Source organism: Tenrec ecaudatus, chromosome 5 (assembly GCF_050624435.1).
Source record: "Tenrec ecaudatus isolate mTenEca1 chromosome 5, mTenEca1.hap1, whole genome shotgun sequence".
Classification (NCBI taxonomy): domain Eukaryota; kingdom Metazoa; phylum Chordata; class Mammalia; order Afrosoricida; family Tenrecidae; genus Tenrec; species Tenrec ecaudatus.
Genome location: NC_134534.1, coordinates 39,484,187 through 39,506,504, shown reverse-complemented (window position 1 = coordinate 39,506,504; position 22,318 = coordinate 39,484,187). Strand labels below are relative to the sequence as shown.

General features: G+C 41.2%; 1 protein-coding gene across 1 annotated transcript in view; it reads right to left on the bottom strand.

Moving 5' to 3' along the window:
• Window positions 1-22,318, bottom strand: part of STK3 (serine/threonine kinase 3) — a 271,704-nt gene that overhangs the window by 102,921 nt on the left and 146,465 nt on the right. Inside the window, exon 7 of the mRNA XM_075549446.1 lies at window positions 7,368-7,505. Within this exon, the coding sequence (XP_075405561.1) occupies window positions 7,368-7,505 (138 nt within the window). The remainder of the gene's footprint in view (window positions 1-7,367; window positions 7,506-22,318) is intronic.

Sequence of the window (22,318 nt, the reverse complement as noted above, 5' to 3'; positions counted from 1 at the left end):
ATTAACTTTCTATTTCTTTTTTATACTAACCTTATCAAGCTAAAATACTTGAGTTCTTAAAAAAGGAAAAACACCAGGCCTGGGTTTTTTTATTTTTCTGGAGGAAAAAGAGGTGGGAGAAAGTAGGGAGGCTCAAGTGTAACTAGCAATAGATAAACTTACCATATGTACTCATGTATAAACTGAGTTTTTCAGCATAAAAAATGTGCTGAAAAACTGGGCTTTGGCTTATACACGGGTCAGTGGCATGAATGGATGTCATCTGGTCAAGCCCGACTAACAAAAGGAGGAAATCTCATGAAGCCTGACATAGAGTTAATAGCAAAGTGGGTTCGTGATGCATGGGAAGACATTCCAGAAGACAGTGTGACGTGCCTTCCAGAAATGTAGTATTAGTAATGCTATGGATGGCAGTGAAGACTGTGCTCTGTATGAAAATGACAGCAGTGATGGTGATGACGGCGATCTCAGTGAGGACAGTGTCTATGATGACCTCACACCAGCTGAAGCTCTGCATTGGGATACGGATGATGATGATGAGGAATCCAGTTTAGAAGGATTTTAACTCTTTACATTTTAGCTTGGTTGCTGATTGAGCTCAGGGAATAGTACTCTTAAGGTATCATTGTTGATACCTTATTTATTTATTTATTTATTTATTGGAAGGAAAAAAAGTTACTTATAATTTTATAAACGACAAAACTAAACAATGTAAAACACCAGAGTCATGTAGCTGTGAAAGGCATCTTTGCTGCTTAGGAGACAGGGGTTATGTGAATGAAACTTTCCCCACACCATCCTCCTTTAGGTCCAAGGTTGAAAGCAGATTATAACCTAGGCTCCATCAACATCTTCTGAACGGCAAAAACCCTCATGCTAATTTTCCTGCCATGACAGAAATAAAAACCAAGTCTCAAATGGAAAGTCCTCAAAGAACATAAAAGTCATTTCCAAGCCAGCAGCCCACCTCCCAGAAAGGTAGAGGGTTCCATCAATAGGCTAAGGGCAGTTTTGGTTTCTTTTACCAGTCTTTCATTAAACACATGCACATTCGTGAGTTTAGCTTCCGAACAATACAATCCATCGGTCCTTAGCTGAATGGAAAAAAACATAATTATCGATGTCCAAAGATTTCCGAGAAAAAGTGAACACAACTTCCTTCTCTAGGAGACAAAAAAATCCTCTTCTCACCTAAAATTGTGGTTTACATATGCAAAAACTCACAACAGTAGAGACTGTGATGGTTTATTCACATATGCCATGAAATGAGGTTTGGATATATATGTCATGTTTCACCATCTCTTTTATACTTCAAATTCGACTGCATGTTAGACCTACTGCTGCAGGATGAACTGTGCTTTCCCCGATAATGACTGAAACTGGAGGACATGGCAAAAAACAACAAAAAACCAAACCTGAAGTCATCCATGTTTGCTATTTCGTTGGTCTTCTTATATGGAACAAAAAGTAAAGAGTTCACAATACCACCATCAAAGCATGCGTTTCAAATTTATGTTGAACTTTGGCTTTCAAAGCAATTTCTTTACAATGAAGCCGCCAACAGCTGAAGTCCCAGGTCCGCTGCTTCTTTCTGGGGGGAAATCGGCACGATGCCTGCATGCGAAGGGCTGCCGTGGGGTGAATCTCAGAGGTGGGACAGACTAAGGGCAAGCAGCCTTTCCATGTCAGTCCTGGAGGTCCCTGTAGAGGAGACCCCATGCTTGATGAAGAGGGAACGTGGCTGCATAAAAGAGGCAGGACTGCCTGCTCCAGGACGTACCATGGACATGCTTGCCAAGTCCTGAGTTCAGAAGTTTTGCTTTCTTTCTGAGGTGAAGAAAACATAAAAGCACCTAAAGGTCAAGGAAAATGTTCTTCTGATGATGAGGGAGCCCACACTCCGTCGGACGCGGGACTCGACGGCCCCACCAGCTCCGCGAGGTGCACCTCACTCCGCCATCTTGGCTCCTTCAAATACCTTATTGTTTTTGCTGAACCTATTTTCCACTTACTGTGCTGGTTTACTAATGTTAAATGACTTGTCCTTTTATTTATGTTTTTTTATTTAAAATAAATATTTAAATACATTACCCCATTGATGTCTCAATTTTTAGTAATTTTATTTTCATTTGTTTTGATTATTGAAACTCACCAATAGCTTCTACATTTTCCACCCTAAGTTTATACTCTCACCACCATCCCGTCAGTGCTGACTCACAGCGACCCCTGTGGGTTTCTGAGACTGGTACTGTTGATGGGAGTAGAAACCCCAGTCTTTTTCCCCCGGAGCTGCTGGTGGTTTCCAACTGCTGACCATGCGGATCACAGCCCAACACATGGCCACTCCATCACCACAAGCACAAAACGGCATAAAATGTGGCAAATATAGCCAATGTAAAGATATTACAGTTGTAAGCTTGTAAGTTGTGGAAAAAGACCTGGAATTTCCCCCACAAACTTACTGGAGGCCCCCTGTCTGTGGCAAAAGCTACACAATATAAAATGTTAACCTAAGTAAGTAAAACCTGGGAGATTTTACTTTTTCGTTTTCAGTTATTATGAAGTAAAACAGGAAAGTAATAAAGACAAAAATGACAGCAATTTTCTTTAAAAAAGAATAGATTACTCAGAAGCAAACATAAAAGGCTGACGAGACCGGCAAATTATGAGGGCAGCATTCCCAACCCGGGAGGAAGAGACAACCTAAACTTTAACTCGTGCTGAGATAGATGCCTGCCCGCCTGCCAGCCAGCCAGCCTGCCTGCCTGCCTGCCGGGGGGGGGGGGGGGGGAGACTCTTAAACTAGCTCCTTACCACAGTGCCAAAATCAAGTCCAGACTGCAAAAGGAGCTAAATGTTAAAAAATAAAAATATGAAAGAAGTTAATTTTAAAGAATATTGATATACTCGATTCAATGCCATAAAATCAGAGGAAGAAAATAAAAGCTGGATTTGAATGCATACAACTTAAAAATGCATGAGAGCAAGAAACCACAAATATATCATACTTTTGTCAGACAAAAAAACTGTAGTATTAGTTTATAAACGGTTATAAATGGGGATTCTCAAACTTTTTAATCAGGGGGCCAGTTCACTGTCCCTCAGACTCATTGGAGGGCCAGACTATAGTTTTAAAAAATAAACTATGAACGAATTCCTATGCACACTGCACATATCTTATTTTGAAGTAAAAAAGCAAGCAAATGGGGCAAAAACACCCGGCAGGCCGGAGAAATGTCCTCATCGGGCCGCATGTGGCGCACGGGCCATAGTTTGAGGACGCCTAGTTATAAATAAGAAAAATGAACACAACAAATCCTAAAAGCAAGCAAGTGCCACTGTTTCTAAATGGCATCTGTAGTGAAACTCATCTAAAAAAATGTGGGATTTCTTTTAAAAGTGCCATTTTTGAACTGACAGCGTTCAGATGAAGGATGCTGAGAGAGAGAAACTAGGAGAAAAGAAAAGTCTAACATGAACTGAAGAGGACTGCCACTTCTGAGCAGAGGGTATTAGCGCCAGTTTTCCTGTATGCCCAGCCCCCTAAGTCCAGACGGTATGTATCGAGTAAAGGTGGAGAAAAGAAGGCAAACCGCTGGGGAGAACAGGACCCACGGAAGGAACAAACAGCTGTGAGTTTCATGGGTCTTCCTTTGGCTCAGAGAAGCTGGCAACATAGAAACACCAATAGGCACAACCAAAAAAAAAAAAAATCCGACAAAAGCTTTCTCTCTGGAGCCCAGCAAAGCAGAAACCCTTTAGGCAATCACCATTCTACCCAGCCAAACACCACAGAAAAAAAAAAAAAATTGGCGCCACATCCCATAGCCAAGGCTGAGTAGAGAGCCGATATGCCCATCTTCTCCAGATTTTGAGGGGTCAATCAACCCTTCTAGTGAGGTGGTGGTGGTTAAAGAGTGCCACGCTTGGGCATGCATCCAGACCAGGCAGTGGCAACGAGACACTCCCCTACTGAAGAGTTTCAATGGCGACAATATGAGGGTCTGGACTTACACCCCCACTGGCTGATAACAAGACATCCACCTCACTCCTGCCACCCTGTTGTGTAGTGGCAGAGGAGGGCTGGTGAAGGGTCAAGACTTTCGTCAACCACTTGACCATAGCAAGGTCAATTCTCACCGTGCCAGAGGAGGGCGATGGACTCTAAGCCCAGTGCAGTAGTAAGGAAGTGCTCCTCCTCCACCCTGAGCAGCAATGGAGACCAAGTGGGAAACCTGGACTTCCAACACTGTCTTGCAATGCAAGCTAGTCCACTCATAGAAGCAGGGACAGCAGATCTGCCATCATGAGAGATGTGACAGCTACAGTCTCCTAATCATCATGGCTCCAATAGAAAAGCAGTCATCATACCAAGAACCAGGAAAAATCTCAACTTAAATGGGAAATGGAGATCAATAGATACAAACAAACAGATTACACTGATATTCAAAGCAGCATACCAATATTTTAACACAGCCATTGTTTTAAAGCTTCAAAAACATTTACAAGTTCTCTTAAACTGATGAAAAAATAAATAGGCTCAGCAAAGTAGGAGAAGATACAAAAAGGAAATAAATGATATGTTTAGAACTGAAGAATACAATTAGAGAAATTAAAAATCCACATAGATGGGCCCAAACAGAATGGAGGGCAGACTGAAATAATCAGTAAGTTGGGAGATAGTGCAATGGAAACTATATAATCTAAACTACAAGAAACAGGGGACTTCGAATGATTAATAAACAAACAAACAGTCCGGTACTTGTGGGACTAAGACAAAAGACGGAGATGAACACCGCTATGGCCGTACAGACACACCTCCTGGCAGCGAGGGTATGGGGGCGAGAGAGGGGGTACCCTCATGAACACGTCGGCTTGGCAAAGTGGATTCCCGTGTGTGCTTACCTTTGCTGCAAATAAACTCACAGCCGTGGTGGCGCATACAGGAAAGGCAATGTTATAAAACATGCTGAGGGAATCGACTGCCGGGTCTGGGGATTCAGGAGACCGCGCAGTCTGATGTTCAGACCCATGGCCTCAAACGACATCGAGGCCATTAGCATAATGTAGTCCACAAAACCAGGCCCTGCATTCGACTTCGGTGAGTAGCAGCCGGGGTCGTTAAAGCTTGGATGGGATCAACTAAGGCGCCGTTACTGGTCGCCTGTCCGGGGGAGGGAAGAGTGAAGAAGACGGAAGGGGAATGCCAACAATTAGTCCCTGGAGCCGTGCGCCACTAGAACATCAGGCCTCACGCTGCTTAGCCCAGAAGAAGCCCGTGGTGTCTGGCTACCACGGCCAACTACTCTGAAAGGGAGCAATCACTTTAGAAGGCAGGGTGAGAAGAAATGTGGAACAAAACTCAAAATCATGTAACATTCCAAAATTGATTGTGGTGATGACTGTACAACTCTTCTTAATATGAGTGCACGAATGAATTGTATGCTATGTGAGTTCTGTGCCAATAAAGTGTTTTATAGAAACTTGTGAAAGACCAGACTTACTGGTCTGAGGGAGACTGGTGGAAACCCTGAGACTACATCGGCCCTTAGTCAGTCTTCAGCAGTGGGAACACGAGGTCACTGTGAGTCAGGGCGAACTTGATGGTGGTGGGTTTGATTTGCTTTGAACTCTAGGTAGGAGGACATGGCATCGGGATTGGAGGAAGTTGCATTAACAACCTGCAAGATGCGGATGACACAACCTTGCTTGCTGAAAGGAGAGAAGACATTGGGCAAATCTAATGCAAAGACCTCTTTAATGAGTTAAAAAGGAAAGATGTAACTCTGAGGACTAAGGTGAGCCTGACCCAAGCCAATGGTATTTCAATCACCTTATACGCATGGGAAAGATGGACAAAGAATAACGAATGTTGAAGAAGACATGATGCGTTTGATTTATGTTACTGGTAAAGAATATTTTATGTACCATGGGCTGCCGGAAAAACAAAAAATATATCTCGGAGAAAGTACAGCCAGGAAGTTTCTTAAAAGCTAGGATGGCAAGACTTGGTCTCACACTTTGGACATGTTACAAGGAGAGGCTGGTCCTTGGAAAAGGATATCGCGCTTGGTTAAGTAGAGGGCCGACTAAAAAGAAGGAGACCTCAATGAGAGGGAATGGCACAGTGGCTGCAACAGGGGCCCCAACAGAGCCCCAGGGAGGATGGCACAGACTGGGCAGGCCTCGTTCTGCTGCACAAGGTGGCTGGGAGTTGGACGGACGCAAAGGCGCCGGACAACAATGCTCTTTTGCTATTTTAATATTCTAGAAACACGTTCACAGATGTGATTTCACACGAAGTTCATTTCTTTTCCTGTAGAATAAATTCACAGAAGTCAAACCACTGCATCAAAGAAATGTGCTGTTTTTCGGTAGATATTCCTACGTCACTGACTTCCATGAAGGTGAGTACCAAGTTGCACACATTCATAAAAGTAAACAGTCTATTGAAGAGTCTATTTCCACACATCTTTCAACAAATCCCTTTTTCAAATTCTACTCTGGAAAATCACTTTTTACAAGAACCATGTTTTGAATACTTTTGTGACTTAAAATCATTTTCCATATCAAGTTTTATCATAAAGAGGTATTTATTAGCTTAGAGGTCTGAGGTAATTCTGTTGGGAAAATAAAGGCTCATAAATTATTATTAAATTACTTCTATATGCATCAAATGTCAAGGAAGAGAAAAACCCTCCCATTTCTCTGGATAAATATCTACGTATAGCAAGGAATACTGGAATGTTTCACTTTTAGATGATCTTGAAACCAGTATTTATAACACACGATATTCTCTTCAAGGAGTACAGAGAGCTTGTATTTACCTGTCTTGTCCTGATGGTGTAGTACAGCGGTGTGCTGTAAAGGCCAGCTGATCAAGCCCACCGCTGTTCCACAGGAGACAGATGTATCATCTATCAAGATTGACGGCCTCTCTAACCACAGGGGCAGTTAGTTCTACTTGGTCCGATAGGGTCCTATGAGTCAGAATCAGGGGTTGGTTTTTGTTTGTATTTTTAACACTGGCACAAAGGAGCTTAAAGAAAAAGGCTGGCTCTAGGAATAACACACCAGGGGGGATGGGGGCACAGGAAAAAGTCACGGAGACAAGGTTTCATTCAGAAATGTTTAGAAAATTGGAGAAGTCAATGTACATTTCATTTCAAAACAACTTTAGAAGGAAAGGGCTTAACTACAACAACAAAAAATATATAAAGATGCAGAAGACTGAGTTTAGAAAAGAGAACATACAGAGGAAGAAGAATGTGTGTGTGTGTGTAGTTCATCAATCCATGTAGTTTAACTCTTTAGAAATCAGCCATCAAACTCACAGCAATTCTGGCCCAGAGAGGTACACCACTGACCTGTAAAAGCTGTGTTGCAGTAGCTCTCTGCTCAGGATTCTTCACCAGGCACTTTTTCACAAAATCGGTGAAATCATCAGACCAAAGTTCTGGTTTCCTGAATGTTGGTGGTGGGTTTGTAGGGATCATAAAAATCGCCTAGTAAAAATGAAGGGTCCAAAAGGCACTGTCAGACTCACAACAGCATAACCAAATAAACAAATCGCTTTATCTATCTCCTTTATCAGATCCTGTATCTGAAAAACGAATTTAAGCTGCTCTAGGATTTCCAGAAAGATTGCAATTCAGGAAGCAAACCCATCTGCTACTAATGTAATCATTTCCCATTAAATTTCCTTTATTTGAATTGTAGCTCATTGAGCACATCATTCTTTATTTTATCTATTATTTTTTAGCAGTCTCCAGAGGAGACTTGGCATTTCTGACCCTTTTACCAAACTAAGAACATTGCCTAGTTTATTTTCTAGTCAAACAGATATCCCAAATTTTGCTATTGCCAAGCCAAATTTACTTCCCATTTTAATTTATATCAGCACGGTGACTCAGAATGGCTAGAAACAGCCCACTGTGCTTCTGCACTCTGAACAGCATCACGGCTCTGATGTCCACTCGTACTCCATAGGGCTAGTACACGTCAGGATCCCAAATGACAAGCTTTAAAGGTATTGTGTCACTTTATTCTTTAAAATTCAAGAGCTATAAAGTCTCTCTCTCCTATTCCTGTGCCCCAAGCCACCCAGTCATCCATGTTCAACCAAAAGAATGAATTTCTCGTGTGCGTCCTTAGGACATCATTGTAAGTTATAGACAAACTTTGCTCCGGGGCATCTAGAACAGTTCTTAATAAAATATTGTTACTAGCATATTAATTTTCTTTAAACAAATATGAAAACAATAGTCAATTGATACAAGTGTATGAAGTATGCAATACATATGTGCTATTATTCTTCTCATTTCCACTTTGAAAAAAGACCAAAGGTAAACACAGAACCCAAAATATGCAAAAGTAAGATGAATCAGCAGTACATTTATATAATTACATAACGACACAGAAGATAACATAAACCAAAGAAACCCACCGCCATCAAGCCAATTCTGACTCATAGCAACCCTACAGGACAGGTTAAAACTGCCCTGTGTGTTGCTGAGCCTGGACTCCAGTACAAAGTCTCCTCTCGCCCTCAGAAGACAACATGCAGAGGGGGAAATGAGCTTTTAATAAGCTTTGTCATTATCTTTCCATGCAGCATAGTAACATGGAGTTCACAAAGATGGATCCAAAATACTCCCTTTCCAGGCCATAATGTTCTCTAAGCTTTTCAGATAAGAGGGTCTGGTCCCTCCTCACTCTCAGCTGGCTTTTGGTAGTCCTCTAGTTCCATTTGCAAACACATGGAATGTACAGGAACATTCTCATCCCTCTAAACTTTAATAATAATACTTAGAAACTCAGTTGCTTACCATTGAATGCAACTAATCCTGAGTATAATGTTAATGTCTGCTTATATATGGAGAAAATATCAAAACTGTAAACAAAATAATGATGATATATTCTGGGGCAGTGTATGTGTGTGTGTGTGTGGGGGGGGGGTAGTAAGCAATTACGTTTTCTGCTCCTACAAAGATTTATAGCCTCGGCAACCCAAAGGGGAAGTTCCACTCTACCCTGCAGGGTCACTGTGTGTAGGAATGGACTACATGGTAGCAAGTTTGGTGTTTATTCAGAAACTATCTAAAAGCATCATAGAATTTTCATAGTAAACGACACGTTGACCCAATACTCTCATTTTACGCAAAAGTGAGTCAAAAGCCTAGCTAGGTTAAAAGTCTTAAAAACAAAATTTTAGATCTATAAAAAGTGTTTCATTTGAAAGATCAGCATAGTTGTCTAATGTTTCCAGTGTGTTTGAAGAAGCCGGAAGATTAAGCATGAAGATTTACAAATCTAAGTATGTAGAACCAGCAACAAAAGGATGAGATAATAAACACAATCCTGTGTTCTATCTACCATGTACCTCTCACTAGTCCCTGCTCGATTTCTAAAGTGCAGAAGAAGCGCAAGTAGGTTTTTAAGTTTTTAAAGCATGGCTGAGACAGGAAAGAACTGAAAACTTACTACAATCACAACTGACAAAGGTGATCAAATGGAAGATCACTCAATCATGTATTAATGAAGGTAAACATTTTTAAAGTTCATAAATACTATGCACAGAGCACAGTGTTCCCATGTGATCGGGCAGTAATGTATCAGGACCCAGTCACTGCCCTCAAGGCATGAAGACGAGAAGGACTTCTCCTTTCAAGAAGGAAGGTGAGGAAAGCCAGAGGCCTGGAGAGCGCCTGAGCAGAGAGCCTGCAGATTTCCTTTGAAAGGGACTAGGAAAGACCAGATGATAAACAGAATGAAGGATATGGCTTTCCAAACTAAGGGGACGTGGGGCTAGAAACACTTTAAATAAAGCATACAGAGGCTGGTATAGATGTCCCAACTTCAATGGCATCCAACAGTGAAGAATTCAAAGTCAAATGGGAACTGCAGGAAGGAAATGGAAGAGATGAGTCCACATGGGCAGTACTGTTTGGGAAGGGTGAAAAAGGAGAATGAATGACTCCCGAATTCAGGAAATTGACAATAGGCAGCTAAATTAAATTGCAAGACACTCGGGTAAGCTAACAATTCATTACTTTTAGTCATTTGAATACCTTTAGAAGATGCGACAATTTATACAGTGTATTGTCACAGCTCTACCTTGGAAAGGGAGCCAACGGGCACTATGCTCTGAGGAAATAGTAAAGTCTCAACGATCCAAGTCTGCTGCTTCTGGGGTAAGAGTTACTCTCTTTATCAGCACATGCATCTTGTTCCAAATAGGGCAAGTCCTTTACTGGATCAGGACATTCTTGCACATCTTACATCAGATTATGCATATTACATCATATTACACATATTACACCTAAGATAGAAAAGAAACATCTGTCAAACACTTTCTATGTTGTCAAGGAGCTTTGCTAGTGCCAAGGGGTGCATGGTTGTTGGTGTTGGATTGCTAACCCCAAGGTTGGCAGTTCAAAACCACCAGTCGCTCTGTGGGAGAAGGATGAAACTGTCTGCTCGGGTAAATATTTACAGTCTCAAAAGCCCTGTACTGAGTCACTATATGGGTCAACTGGGCTAGGAAACAAGTAACAAACAATGGAGTGCCAAATAATGCAAAGCCCAGTAATAACCCAGTCTGTCAACAGCCCAGTCAGCCTGTTAGTTCCACGAGGCAGGACCTGACATGGCTATAAAGATTGGTAAAGTGAGGTTAACAGCAGCTTCTTGGAAAAGATGCACACGACCCTCTTGCTTCTTCAAATTAAAGAATAAAAATAACTCTGAACTCTCACCTCTGCAAAATGTAGTTCAAAGCACCTATGTAACCCCCTATGTAGACTGACATCGGAACTGCAGGTAGATACTGGATTATCTAGACAAACATGGTTCATCTGCACTTGTGTTACAAATCAGTGATTTATGTCCTTGAAGGTAAAGGTCTCCTTTGAACTTTGAGCCAATGAGTTTCAGTCTTATCTTCAGATAATCTTAACATATAAGGCTCACCTCAGCAGTAGCTATTAGAAACCCAAGGATGAAAAGCTTAGCTCTAACTCTTATTTACCCAGGACTGTCATAAAGTGAACCTGAAAGGTTGGCATCCTATTCTCAAACAAGCACAGAATTGTAGCATACAGTTCAAACAACGATACACCAAGACAGTGGGTATCTAAAGGCTCCAGGCAAACCAACACACCTTTTGTTTCCATTCTTCTACACTTGGACATCCATTACAACCAAATGAGAATACATTTCCTCAAAGGCTTTCCTTTGATCAACTCATGAAACAGCCCAGTCACGATCCTAGAGGATCCTCTTCCCAATCTCCCAGTTTTCCTAAATGCTGACTAGGTAACAGGCTCCTTGTGGAAAGTTTTGGTAATCAGTGGCCAGCAATGCACTCCTTTCCTTACCGCCAACCGAATCACAAGGACATACATTACAGCCATATAAACTTATCTTATCTCAAACACCATTTTGATCCAAAAAGAATGTTAGCACAATAAAGGGTCTGATTATCCGTATGTTTGTTTCTACACAGTGTGTTGCTTAACTACATACTGAACCTTTGATTCCTGTTTTTTAAGTAGTCTTAAGCCAAGGAATGTAAGCACCTCAAGACAGCTAATTATCTTCTTGCCTGAAATTCCAAGCCCTGGACTCCAGGAACACCGGGGACTAGAAAGAGCTGAGCTGAGCTGAGTAGCGAAGATGCTGGACTTGGTAATCTCAGGGGAGTGAGTCAGCAGGGATATCCAAAACTCAGGTGGTTGGATTTGTGAAGGCACGGAAGTGGCGGGCATGCCAGCATGACAAAGAAATCCATCCATGCCCCTGTTCATGAGACTCAGGTGTGCAAGCAAAAGTTTATCTCAATACCAAATAAAAGATCAAGAATGAGAAAGCACTTTTATAAAACTGCAAAATACTAATCAACAAACATACACCTTTGCTGACCAAAAATGTAACAAATGAGTAACAAAGTACTAAATCATAGGTCCCCAAACTTATTTAGCCTATTGCCTCCTTTTCAGAAAAAAAAAAAAAAAGCTCAGCGCCCCCTGCTAAATAAAAACATGCCTGTGCTCTAGCCCACTAGCCGGGTAAAGTCCAAGTGCCTGCGTGTGCAGTCCTGCCTTGTTCCAGCAGCCCTGGTAGCTTACTGGCTGCTCACGACAAGGTTAGTGGCTGGAAACCGGCAGCCAACTTGCTGCCAGGGAGAAGGATGGGCCTGCTGCCCCATAGAGAATCTCAATCTCGGACACTCCGGGGCGACTCCACCCAGTCTTACAGGGCCACTAGGGGTTGGCATTGACTCAGTGACTGGGAGTTTGTGTTTTTCTAGGGTGCTATTGCCGACCTAGGAAAAACTGTACTAAATCAAAATCTTAAAAAATGTTTAAAGAAATACAGTAATAAAAATACATATTTCAGATGCACTATAAATAAGAGAGTTAACAGTACAATGAGTGAAACGAATACTGGTCCTAGAGTAAAAAAAACAAAACAGAAGTCAGTCCACAGCTTCAAACAGGGAAACTGGAACATACCTGGCTTTTTAAAAATTGCCGTGAAGTGGAATAATAAGGAGAATGGAAAACATGTATGGACTGAGTGAGGTCCTACAAGTCAGGTAGAGTGAGCCCTTGCGGGCTCCTGATGCGGGAGACTCAACTATTACCTGAGCCGTGAGGAGCGCCACGCTCAAAGGGGGCAGCCGTCGCCATCACTGCGCAGGGGAGCTTTGTCTCTGACTCTGCAGCTCCGAGAGATTTGGTTGCTGTGATGAAACTCACAAGGAGCCCTAGCAGGACATCAACCCAACATTGTGCCCATTCCAGTTATCAATCTGATACACCCAGCCCATATTTTAGAAAGTCTGGTTTGTTACGTACGGTCTTGCTTTGTTGGCCATGACTGAACCTAGAGCAGCTGGCTCAGTCTTGCTTCAATCCTAAATTACCGGACTATGCTGCTCTTCCAAGTTCCTTAGCTATTGAGAGTCAGGGTTTTGTTCTCAAAGTGAGGATGTTGGGCTAGATGTTTTTCAGGTTCTGTTTGGGATTATGGCACTCAATTATCTGTCTATAAGCCTAGGAGGTAGGTAAGTATTGAACAAGGATTAAATTGCTAGTTTGAAAGGAAAAAGAGGTAAGGAGGAGGGGCAAGAATTACAAAAGAGCTCCGAGATGTTAACATAAAAAGTTTAAACTAAAATTATAACACCAATCCCTAAAAATCAAACTAACAAGAGAACACAGACTTTGGGGGTGACTCTGACCCTGAAGTACAGTTTCACAGTGAGCACAGGGTCAAAGTGCTGGGAACACGGCCTCACAATTCACATGGGCTCCAGTCGTCTTTAATCCAGTCAACAGAGGCCAGTTTGAGAGCTGCCTGGGAGCTGAGTTACGGGAAGGAGTGCAGCTGGCACCCTGACAGTACAACGTGATTAAGAGAACCCACAATTCAAGGTCAAGTCAGTTCGAGAAAGCGCTGGGGTCAATGACACCACCATTATTAGCAATCTAGGCAGAACACTGACAGGGAACTGCCAGAGATTCTGGTAGGACTTGGAAGAGGACGTGGAACAAGGAATACATTGCTGAGGTCAGATGGATCTTGGCTGAAAGCAGAGAGTATCAGAAAGATGTTTATTTGTGTTTTATTAACCATGCAAAGACATTTGACTGTGTGGATCCTAACAAACTATGGATAGCCTTGAGAAGAATGGGAATTCCGGAATTCCTAACTCATGCAGAACCTATACATGGATCACAAGAGGCAGTTGTGTGAATAGAACAAGGGAATATTGCATAGTTTAAAATCAGGAAAGGTGAATATCAGGGTTTAGCCTCTCACCATATTGATTGAATCTGTATGCTGAACAAATCGTCAGAGATACTGGATTGTATGAAGAGGGCAGCATCAGGATAGGAGGGTAAAGGACTCGTGGGTTTCCAAGATTATAAATCTTTACAGACCCTGCAGTTAGCAGACCTACAAGTGACCGAAGCACTTTTCATCAGCGCACCTTCATTTCCGGTTTGGGAGAGAGAATTGCAAGGTGTCTGAACTTACAGGACAATAAAGGAAGAAGCCACTCAAAGACTAAGGAAGGTCATGGTAAAAGAAGGTGTTCACACTTACAGAGCTCAGCTCCATTCATACAACATTCTGATTGAACTGATCTGGCACAGGGACCACGCAGTATGTTTTTGTCTCCCCAGCGAGTCTCATGTGCAGCCAGCATTAAGAACCACTTTCAAAACCATAAAGTACAAGACGAGCATCATCACTGCATATCCCAACTTCAGCATCTTGTGTCTTGCATGCTAGTTGGATATGAACTCACTCTAAATGCTCTCGATGACATGGGAGCTATTGAAAGCATAAACAGTACCCATAGCAGGAAGCAGGGTTACTCCGTGTACACCAAACCCAAAGCTGCTGTCATGCAGCCAATTCTGGCTCATAGTGGCCCTACAGTGATACTGAGCACTGATGTAATCTAAAGGCTTCAAGGCAATGTCGCCATGGCAGCATGGGGTTTGCCTCTGCTCCTCCAGAAACCCTATCTCAGAACAGTGAGAATGAAAAAGGCTTGGGCTCCAAAGAGAAGAGGGCAGTAGGAAATGAGACATATTTTAAAAACAAAACAAAACTTTGCCCCGAATCTAGGCAAATGAGTAGTAGCTCACTCAAAGGAACCCTGGTGGCACTGTGGGTTAAGTGCTGAACTGCTAGTCACAAGGTCAGTGCTTCTGACCCATTAAGCAAGTGCTCTGCAGGACAAAGATGAGGCAGTTTCCTCCCACGGAACCTTGGAAACCCTCTAGAGAGTTGCTGTGAGTCGGGACTGATTGGATTAAAGTGGGCATGTTGCGTATTTTTTTGTGTAACTTTAAGCATCTGAGAAAGTTTGGATCAAACCTACGTGGAGAAACCCATGATTGTCACCACAACTGGGAAGGAAGCTAAGCAGGAAGCAGCACCAAAAGAGAAGGGCGCTCCCCTTGGAGAAAGGACGGCTTAAGGCTGGGCCAGGTATAGCTGGGCCAATTGTGTTGGATTAGGAAATAAGGAAGCCCTCAAAGATTAATGATCATGTTAAAAGGGCACTGGCCAAATTCAGATGATACGAGCATAAAAATAATAATGGCTACAAATGATTAAAGATATATTGAATAAAATAAAAATCAATTATTCTACAGTGATATATTTTTAAGATTTTATTGGGGGCTCTTACAGCCCTTATAGCAATCCATACATCAATTGTATCAAGCATATTTGTAAAAAAGCTATTCTTCATGAAAAAAATACCAAGTAAATGCATTAGGAATGAAATAATTAAAACAACTCCATTCTGCAGCCTCAGAGTAATGTGCAGATTGGCATTTGCTATGTACTGAATGAGAATGCTACTCCCTAGGAACTTGTCTGAAGAGCCACCTGACCATCCTCAGGGGACACACAAGAACTGGCTTTACACTACACTCCTGATGGCCCACATTTCTACACTGGCCAAAAGGAAAGAGAGAAGGAGAGACAGACCCCAGCTAATTACAAGACAGTGTAAGGTGCACACCTCAAAATACTACCGTGAGGAAAGGAGAACTGTGAATCAAATGAAACTCATCAACAATTACCATCAATAAGTCTGAAAACAGGGCTCTTTAAAGGTTAATTTTGGAGCGATACTGGACACTTTAAACAGCACAGTACTTCAGTAAAAGAGTTCACACCCAGATTTTTGTGTGTGTGCTTTACTCTGCATAAGCTCTAGCCATAAACACTGATCAAGAGCACTTAGACCAGGTGTCCTCAAACTACAGCCTGCAGGCCACATGCAGCCCGCCCAGGACATTTATCTGCACCCTGGGTGTTTTTGCCCTGTTTGTTTTTTCACTTCAAAATAAGATATGTGTAGTCTGCATCGGAATTTGTTCATAGTTTTTTTTTAAACTATAGTCTGGCCCTCCAATGCGTCTGAGGGACAGTGAACCGGGCCCCTTTTCAGAAAGTCTGAGGAGCCCTGACTTAGACATTATAAAAGAAAAACTGAAATGTAAAACTAAGCACAAAAAATATTAGACCACCCCCTTAGAGTTTGGAAAAGGGAAACTTTCTGTTGTTGTTCAATGCTCTTGGGTTGGTTCTGGCCCGCAGCGGCCCTGTCTATGCCCAACAGAACAAAGCACTGTGCCGTCCCCGTCATCTGCACAATGTCCCGTCCTCGAGCCCAAAGGAAAACTTACACAACGCAAAACATCAGGAAAAGAGATTGAAAACTAAGTTGATGAACTAATTAGCTTGCATGTATCCAAAAATTAAGGGAAGATAAAATGTCACAAAAAATTAGTAAATGTTAGCCAAACTAAACACAAGCATTATTAAAACAATTTTCACAAGAGTGATGAAATTAAGAACTTAAGGGAAAAAAACTTTCCAAATGAATTGCTGTAGTAATAAAAGAGAAACTTTTATAAAGAAGGAAAAAAAGAGAAACTATCTGAAATGCATTTTTTTAATCTTTCAAAACAACCAAGAATGCAAAATGAAAAAAGAAGACAATCTTATGTCTGAGATTCGGGAGATACAACTTCTGATTATTTGATCAGAAAATTATGGAAGTCAATTCAAACTGGGCACTAGGAGCTTTCTACCTATGTAAGAGCTACAAGGACAAGAAGTCCAACACGACTACCAAACGCTGCTAAGAGATCAGACAGTACCTGCAACGACAGTACTGCCGATTGCACTCTGTCCAAATGCAAGCCTGGACGCCCAGGCAGTACAAATCAATCCAGAATATCCATCCGGACCCCACACTAACAGCCATACAAAGCCATACACAGTGCCTTTTGTGGGGCCCAGGGTAAGAAAAGAAATGAGAGATTGGCCGTCTATGGTTTAACCACCTTGTTGAACACCAAGCCCAACCAGATCACAGCTCATCCCAATGCCTCTCGCACCACCTGTCAACACTCCTAACAGCTGTCTGTTCTTTACCCCTGACCTGGTACAGCCTGACCTCATGAGAACAAGTGCACTCTCTGGGGAATGTGGACAGGGAGCTCTGCAGTCCTGTCCACTGTCGGCAACAGCCAAGAGGGAAGACACGGAAGAAAAGCGTGATCGCTTGGAACAGACAGCCCAATGCAGCACCTGGCTTGATTTCTCAACTCTTGCTTCCACTGATGGTGGGCCCAAGTAAAATTAAATCCTTGACAACTTCACTACTTTCCCCATTTACTAAAATGTTGCTTATTGGCCTACTTTAAGGGCTTCCCCCCCCCTCTTTGTTTTACGGTATAATCAATATGGAAATCTACAACCTTTAATCATCATCAGTAAGTGCTTAAAGTCCTCTTTACTTCAGCAAGCTGGATTGGGTCATCAACATATCACAAATTGATAATCAATTTTCTTCCAGTCCCAATGCTGTATTTCTTCTTCACGTAATCCAGCTTTTCAGATCATTGGTTGTGCATATAGACTAAGTAGGGTGAAAGAATACAACCCTGACACACACCTTTCCTAATTTTAAACCACTGAGGAGTCTCGTTCTGTTGGAGTAACTGCCTGTACAGATTCCACAGGAATGCAATTAAGCATCCTAGAATTCTCATTTTCTCAAGGTTGTCCATAATTTGTTATAATCCACACAGTTAAATGCTTTTGCATAATCAATATAAAACACAGCTAAAAATCTTTCTGGTATTATCTGCTTCCAATCAGGATGCAATTGACATCAGTAATGCTAGCTCTCTCATTCCACATCCTCTTTTAAATCTAAAATGGACTTCAACAATTCCTTGACAATGTATGACTGCCAATCCATTTCATTTTTACCATGTCCAATTCTCCTACATCCATAGTTGGTACATTCTGATGATTAATGACGTAATCGATTAGTAAGGTTTGCAGATGTTGCTCTTCAATTTCAGCTGTGCCACATAAGCAAAGGAAGGTCCCGAAAGCCTCACGCTCTCTGGGTCATTAAGGACGACTCTACTTGAAGCAGCAGCTCTTGTGCAATCAGATTCTGAATGCCTTCCAACAGGAGGGGCTCATCTCCCAGCACTGTATCAGCTAGTGTGCTGCTGTTGTTCATACGGCTTTCACTGGTCAGGTGTTTTAGAAGCAGATCACTGGTCTTTCTTCCAGGTTGTCTTAGTGTGGAAGCTCCCTTGAAACCTGTCTACCACAGTGACCCTGCTGGCATTTGAAATACCAGTGGCATAGCTTCCAGCATCCCAGCACCATGCAAGTCATCAGAGTGCAACAAAATGACAGATGAACAGGGGATGAAAAGGTTAATACCATTTATAAACAATATCTCACTCAAGATCCAATCATATCTAATAGAGATTGCAAAACTTAGGCGGATCCTTACACAAAGGCCTATGAACCCAAACAGATACTAAAAACTAGGTTCAAGCCATACAAGCAAAGGTCAGCATGCAGCTCCTATGACAGAAATAAGAACAGTCAGCAAGTCCTGAGGGAATAAGAGTGTCACGCAATAGGTGATTCTCTGGTAATAACTACAGTATGAGGTACAGTACAAATCAACTTAACATAAAGGATGAACCGAATGAAATGAGCCTAAAATAGGATTAAAGAAAACTAAAATTGATTAACAATAAAAAATATATAAAGAAAATCCGATAGAAAATTGGGAAAGCCTATAATCTAGAAGGAACAACAGACCTCAGGAATCCAATGTGAAACTTTATTAATTAAATGGCAAGTTTTAGAGAAGAAATTTTTCCAGTATTGTCTAGGGGAAAACAATGAGTTAATCTTCAGCGTGGTCCAAGTATAAGGTCAAACAAAAAGTAATAAATAAATAGATCATCGGGTTCTACCAAAAGTTATTGAGAATGATAAAAATATGCATATATAGTTCAATATTAAGAAAGCTTATGATTCACAAGCAACCATCCAACTACAAAATCCCAAACAGTAGGCCAACACTGACTACATATTAGAATCACCTAGAGAACTTTAAAAGATAATTACTGATGCCCTGAACCTGGTCCAAAGAATCTGGTCTGTGGCAGGGCCTCATTTTGTATGATTTTATCTTCACTTCCTAGATGGCAAAGCCAAGGTTGAAAAACACACAGGCATTCCCAGTATCTTCTGAAGCCAACCTTCCATGATCCTTAGCACAGCTTTTCATCATCTGTTGTGTTATACTTAGTGTGCAAGATTTATGGTCTCTCCCACCTAGAATATATGCTCCTAAGACGTTGACCCTTGTCTCATCACTGCTGTATCCCAGGCCTGAGCACAGTGTCACGGCAGGCACTCAATAAATATGGAATGAATTAATAAGCCACAAATTCCACCTATCTGAGCTTAGCTAAGATTTTTCAATATCCAAAATGAGAGATTTAAGACATTACGACCCTTAAGACAACTGTGGAGCATGAAAATCTATAAATATAGCAAAGAGGCAGAACTGGTATAGCTAATGGAAAGTATACAAATGCATACTAGATGTCTCAGTGAAGACAGAAATGAGCACCACCACAACAAAACAGCAGGGATGAGAGCTTATAACCCATTGGGCACACCTTGAGAGAATAGGTATGTACAAATACATATATGAAAACCGTACAGTAAAACTAGATAACTAAGCACAGAGAATAGAATTATCTTGCCAAGATTTGCTATCATTGGCACACATCCATATTAAACTCAGCTTCCCCAATCCCAGATACAAATGGAATTGTGAATTTGGCAGGTCCCTGGAGAGAAGTACAATCCGGGTTCACATTGAAGTTACCTCATTCTTCTCAACTTAGATCTTACCCAAAGGAAAATTTTTAACAGATTCTGTTGGACAAGCGCCACACTATACTCAGTAGAGTTCAAAATTAGCAATTTTGATGGCAACCTAAATGATCGCTATCCTTTCCTTTCCCTAAAATTAAACTCATGAAAAATAAAAAATACGATGGATGATGACTACAAAATTTATTATCCAGAGAAATCTTTTGTGAAAGAAAAAGAAAATTGTAACACCAGGTCCTCCATCATATCTTCTTATTTCATTCATACAATGCCTCACCCAGGGCTAAACACATGGTAGCACTCAAACTATTAACTACTCAGGGAGAAATAATGTTCTCTTTTCCTTTCAAGGTTTATCCAAATATAGTGACATACAAGAGAGAAATGTTCACCTCAATCTTCCTAGTTAATAAAAAATGCAAATAAAAATTATGAGCCCCAGTTTTTATATAAATGTATTCATCATGCATTTATGATTTACTGGATCACAAAGATTGGAATAGGCACCGTGCACAGACAAAGTTACACTTGCTGCTGTCCATGAACCCTCACCGGTGACAGACTCTCTCTATTGTAATGGACGGAGTGCAAAGGGAAACCTTCAGGACAGAGAAGGGTCCCAGGGCAGAAAGTATAGAAAACTACAGGGTTGGAGAAGTTTCACTAAGAACTGTGGTGAGAACCCAAATGCACCTACAGAAGATAGAAAATCTAAAGACTCATAAACTGGATGACCCCTTGAAAGAGGTGGTTCTTGGACACAAGCAAGTCACAGGACATTTTTTGTTACTGATGAGGTGGCGGCTTGAGGGGGTCTACAATAATCTGTGTTGGAGTTTAGAACGGTTGCTCTGGCAGTATCACGAAGGATGCTTTGGGAAGGGGTGAGACTTGCTACAACTGATCAGTTAAGAGACTGATGTGAAAATCTGGAAGAAAGTTAAGATCTGACATAGATCTAGAAGAAAGACAGGTGAAAGGGGAAGGGGCTGTGCACGATATCAAAGAAGTAACATGAATAAAGTTAAGATCTGACATAGATCTAGAAGAAAGACAGGTGAAAGGGGAAGGGGCTGTGCACGATATCAAAGAAGTAACATGAATAAAGTTAAGATCTGACATAGATCTAGAAGAAAGACAGGTGAAAGGGGAAGGGGCTGTGCATGATATTAAAGAAGTAACAAGACTGGTCAAAGTTCCAACTTGCTCAGTGGCAGCTGAACTAGAGGAAAAGAGAATGAATTCAGTGACTACAGCCTCAAGAGGGATTGGTGATTGGTGAAGGGCGGAATATAGGACAGAGGAAGGGTGCTCTGCAGATTTTCAACATGACAACTGGTTGGATGGTAGGGCCACTAAGCATGACAGAAAATATAGAGAAACAAGTATGATTACAATGTATTTGTGAGGTGTTGTATCTGAAGTGCCTCGTGGAATTATAGACAAGCTCTTCACAAGTTGGTTAAAAATAAGTCTATAGCTCAAGAGATAAATGAGAGCTTCAGATTCAAGGGACATGGGATGGAACCCGCTGTGGCACATTTCTAACAAGTCCCCAGAAGATGCTGAGACTGTTGGTCCAAGGACCACACCTTGAGAACTACTATCTTATAAGAAGTCCAAAAGGATTAAGTGAGATAAATATAAAAATACTTGGCAAACAGTCAATAAGTCATATCTAAAATCAATGATAATAATAAGTATAATGATAGCTATTATCTTCATTATTTGCTTTTTTACAGATTTACATTCAATTTTAATCAAAGACCACATAAAATTAATATAACATTTTAATATTATAATAATCTGTCTACTAGCTCTAGCTACTTCTGGTTTCTTTTCTCCACATTTCTCACAAAATTGCCTTTCTAAAATGAAAATCTGTGTATCAGCCTTAATTTGTAAGTATTCTTTTTCCATCATTCACAAGTAAAATACACATCTTAGCATGGCTTACAGACTTCTTTGCTCAAGAGTCACTGCCTAATTACTCATCTTTCAATAGGCTTTTAGAAAATTACCTATTCTTTGGAGCTTTCTCTAATACAATTTTCTCTAATAATGCCATATGAAGGGCTTCAAAAAGTTTGTGGGATGTGGAATTAAAAGACAATGGAATTTTTCTGTGAGAATTTTAAAGCCCTCTCGTATATTTCTTCTACAGTTTCAACACACCTTTGAAATAACAGGAAACCAGCAATAGTGATAAAAATATCAATTATTTGTATAGTATGTAACATCCAAGTAATCTATATGAATTATCTTTTTAAAATTCTTCTATTGACTTTTAAGATAAAGACGGTAATTTCTTTCATTTTAGATAGAGAGATACTTATTCGCTCTAGGTAATACAAAGAGCAAGTAGTAGAGCCAAGATTCATTCACTGTAATTATGCCATATTAAATTGTTCAAAGGTCTGGTGGCATAGTGGTTACAAGTTGGGGCTGTGATCCTTAAGGTCAGCAGTTCAAAACCACCAGCCATTTGAAGGAGAAACCCTCATGCAAACAGCTACTGTCTCAGAACCTCACGGGGCCTTCCTAA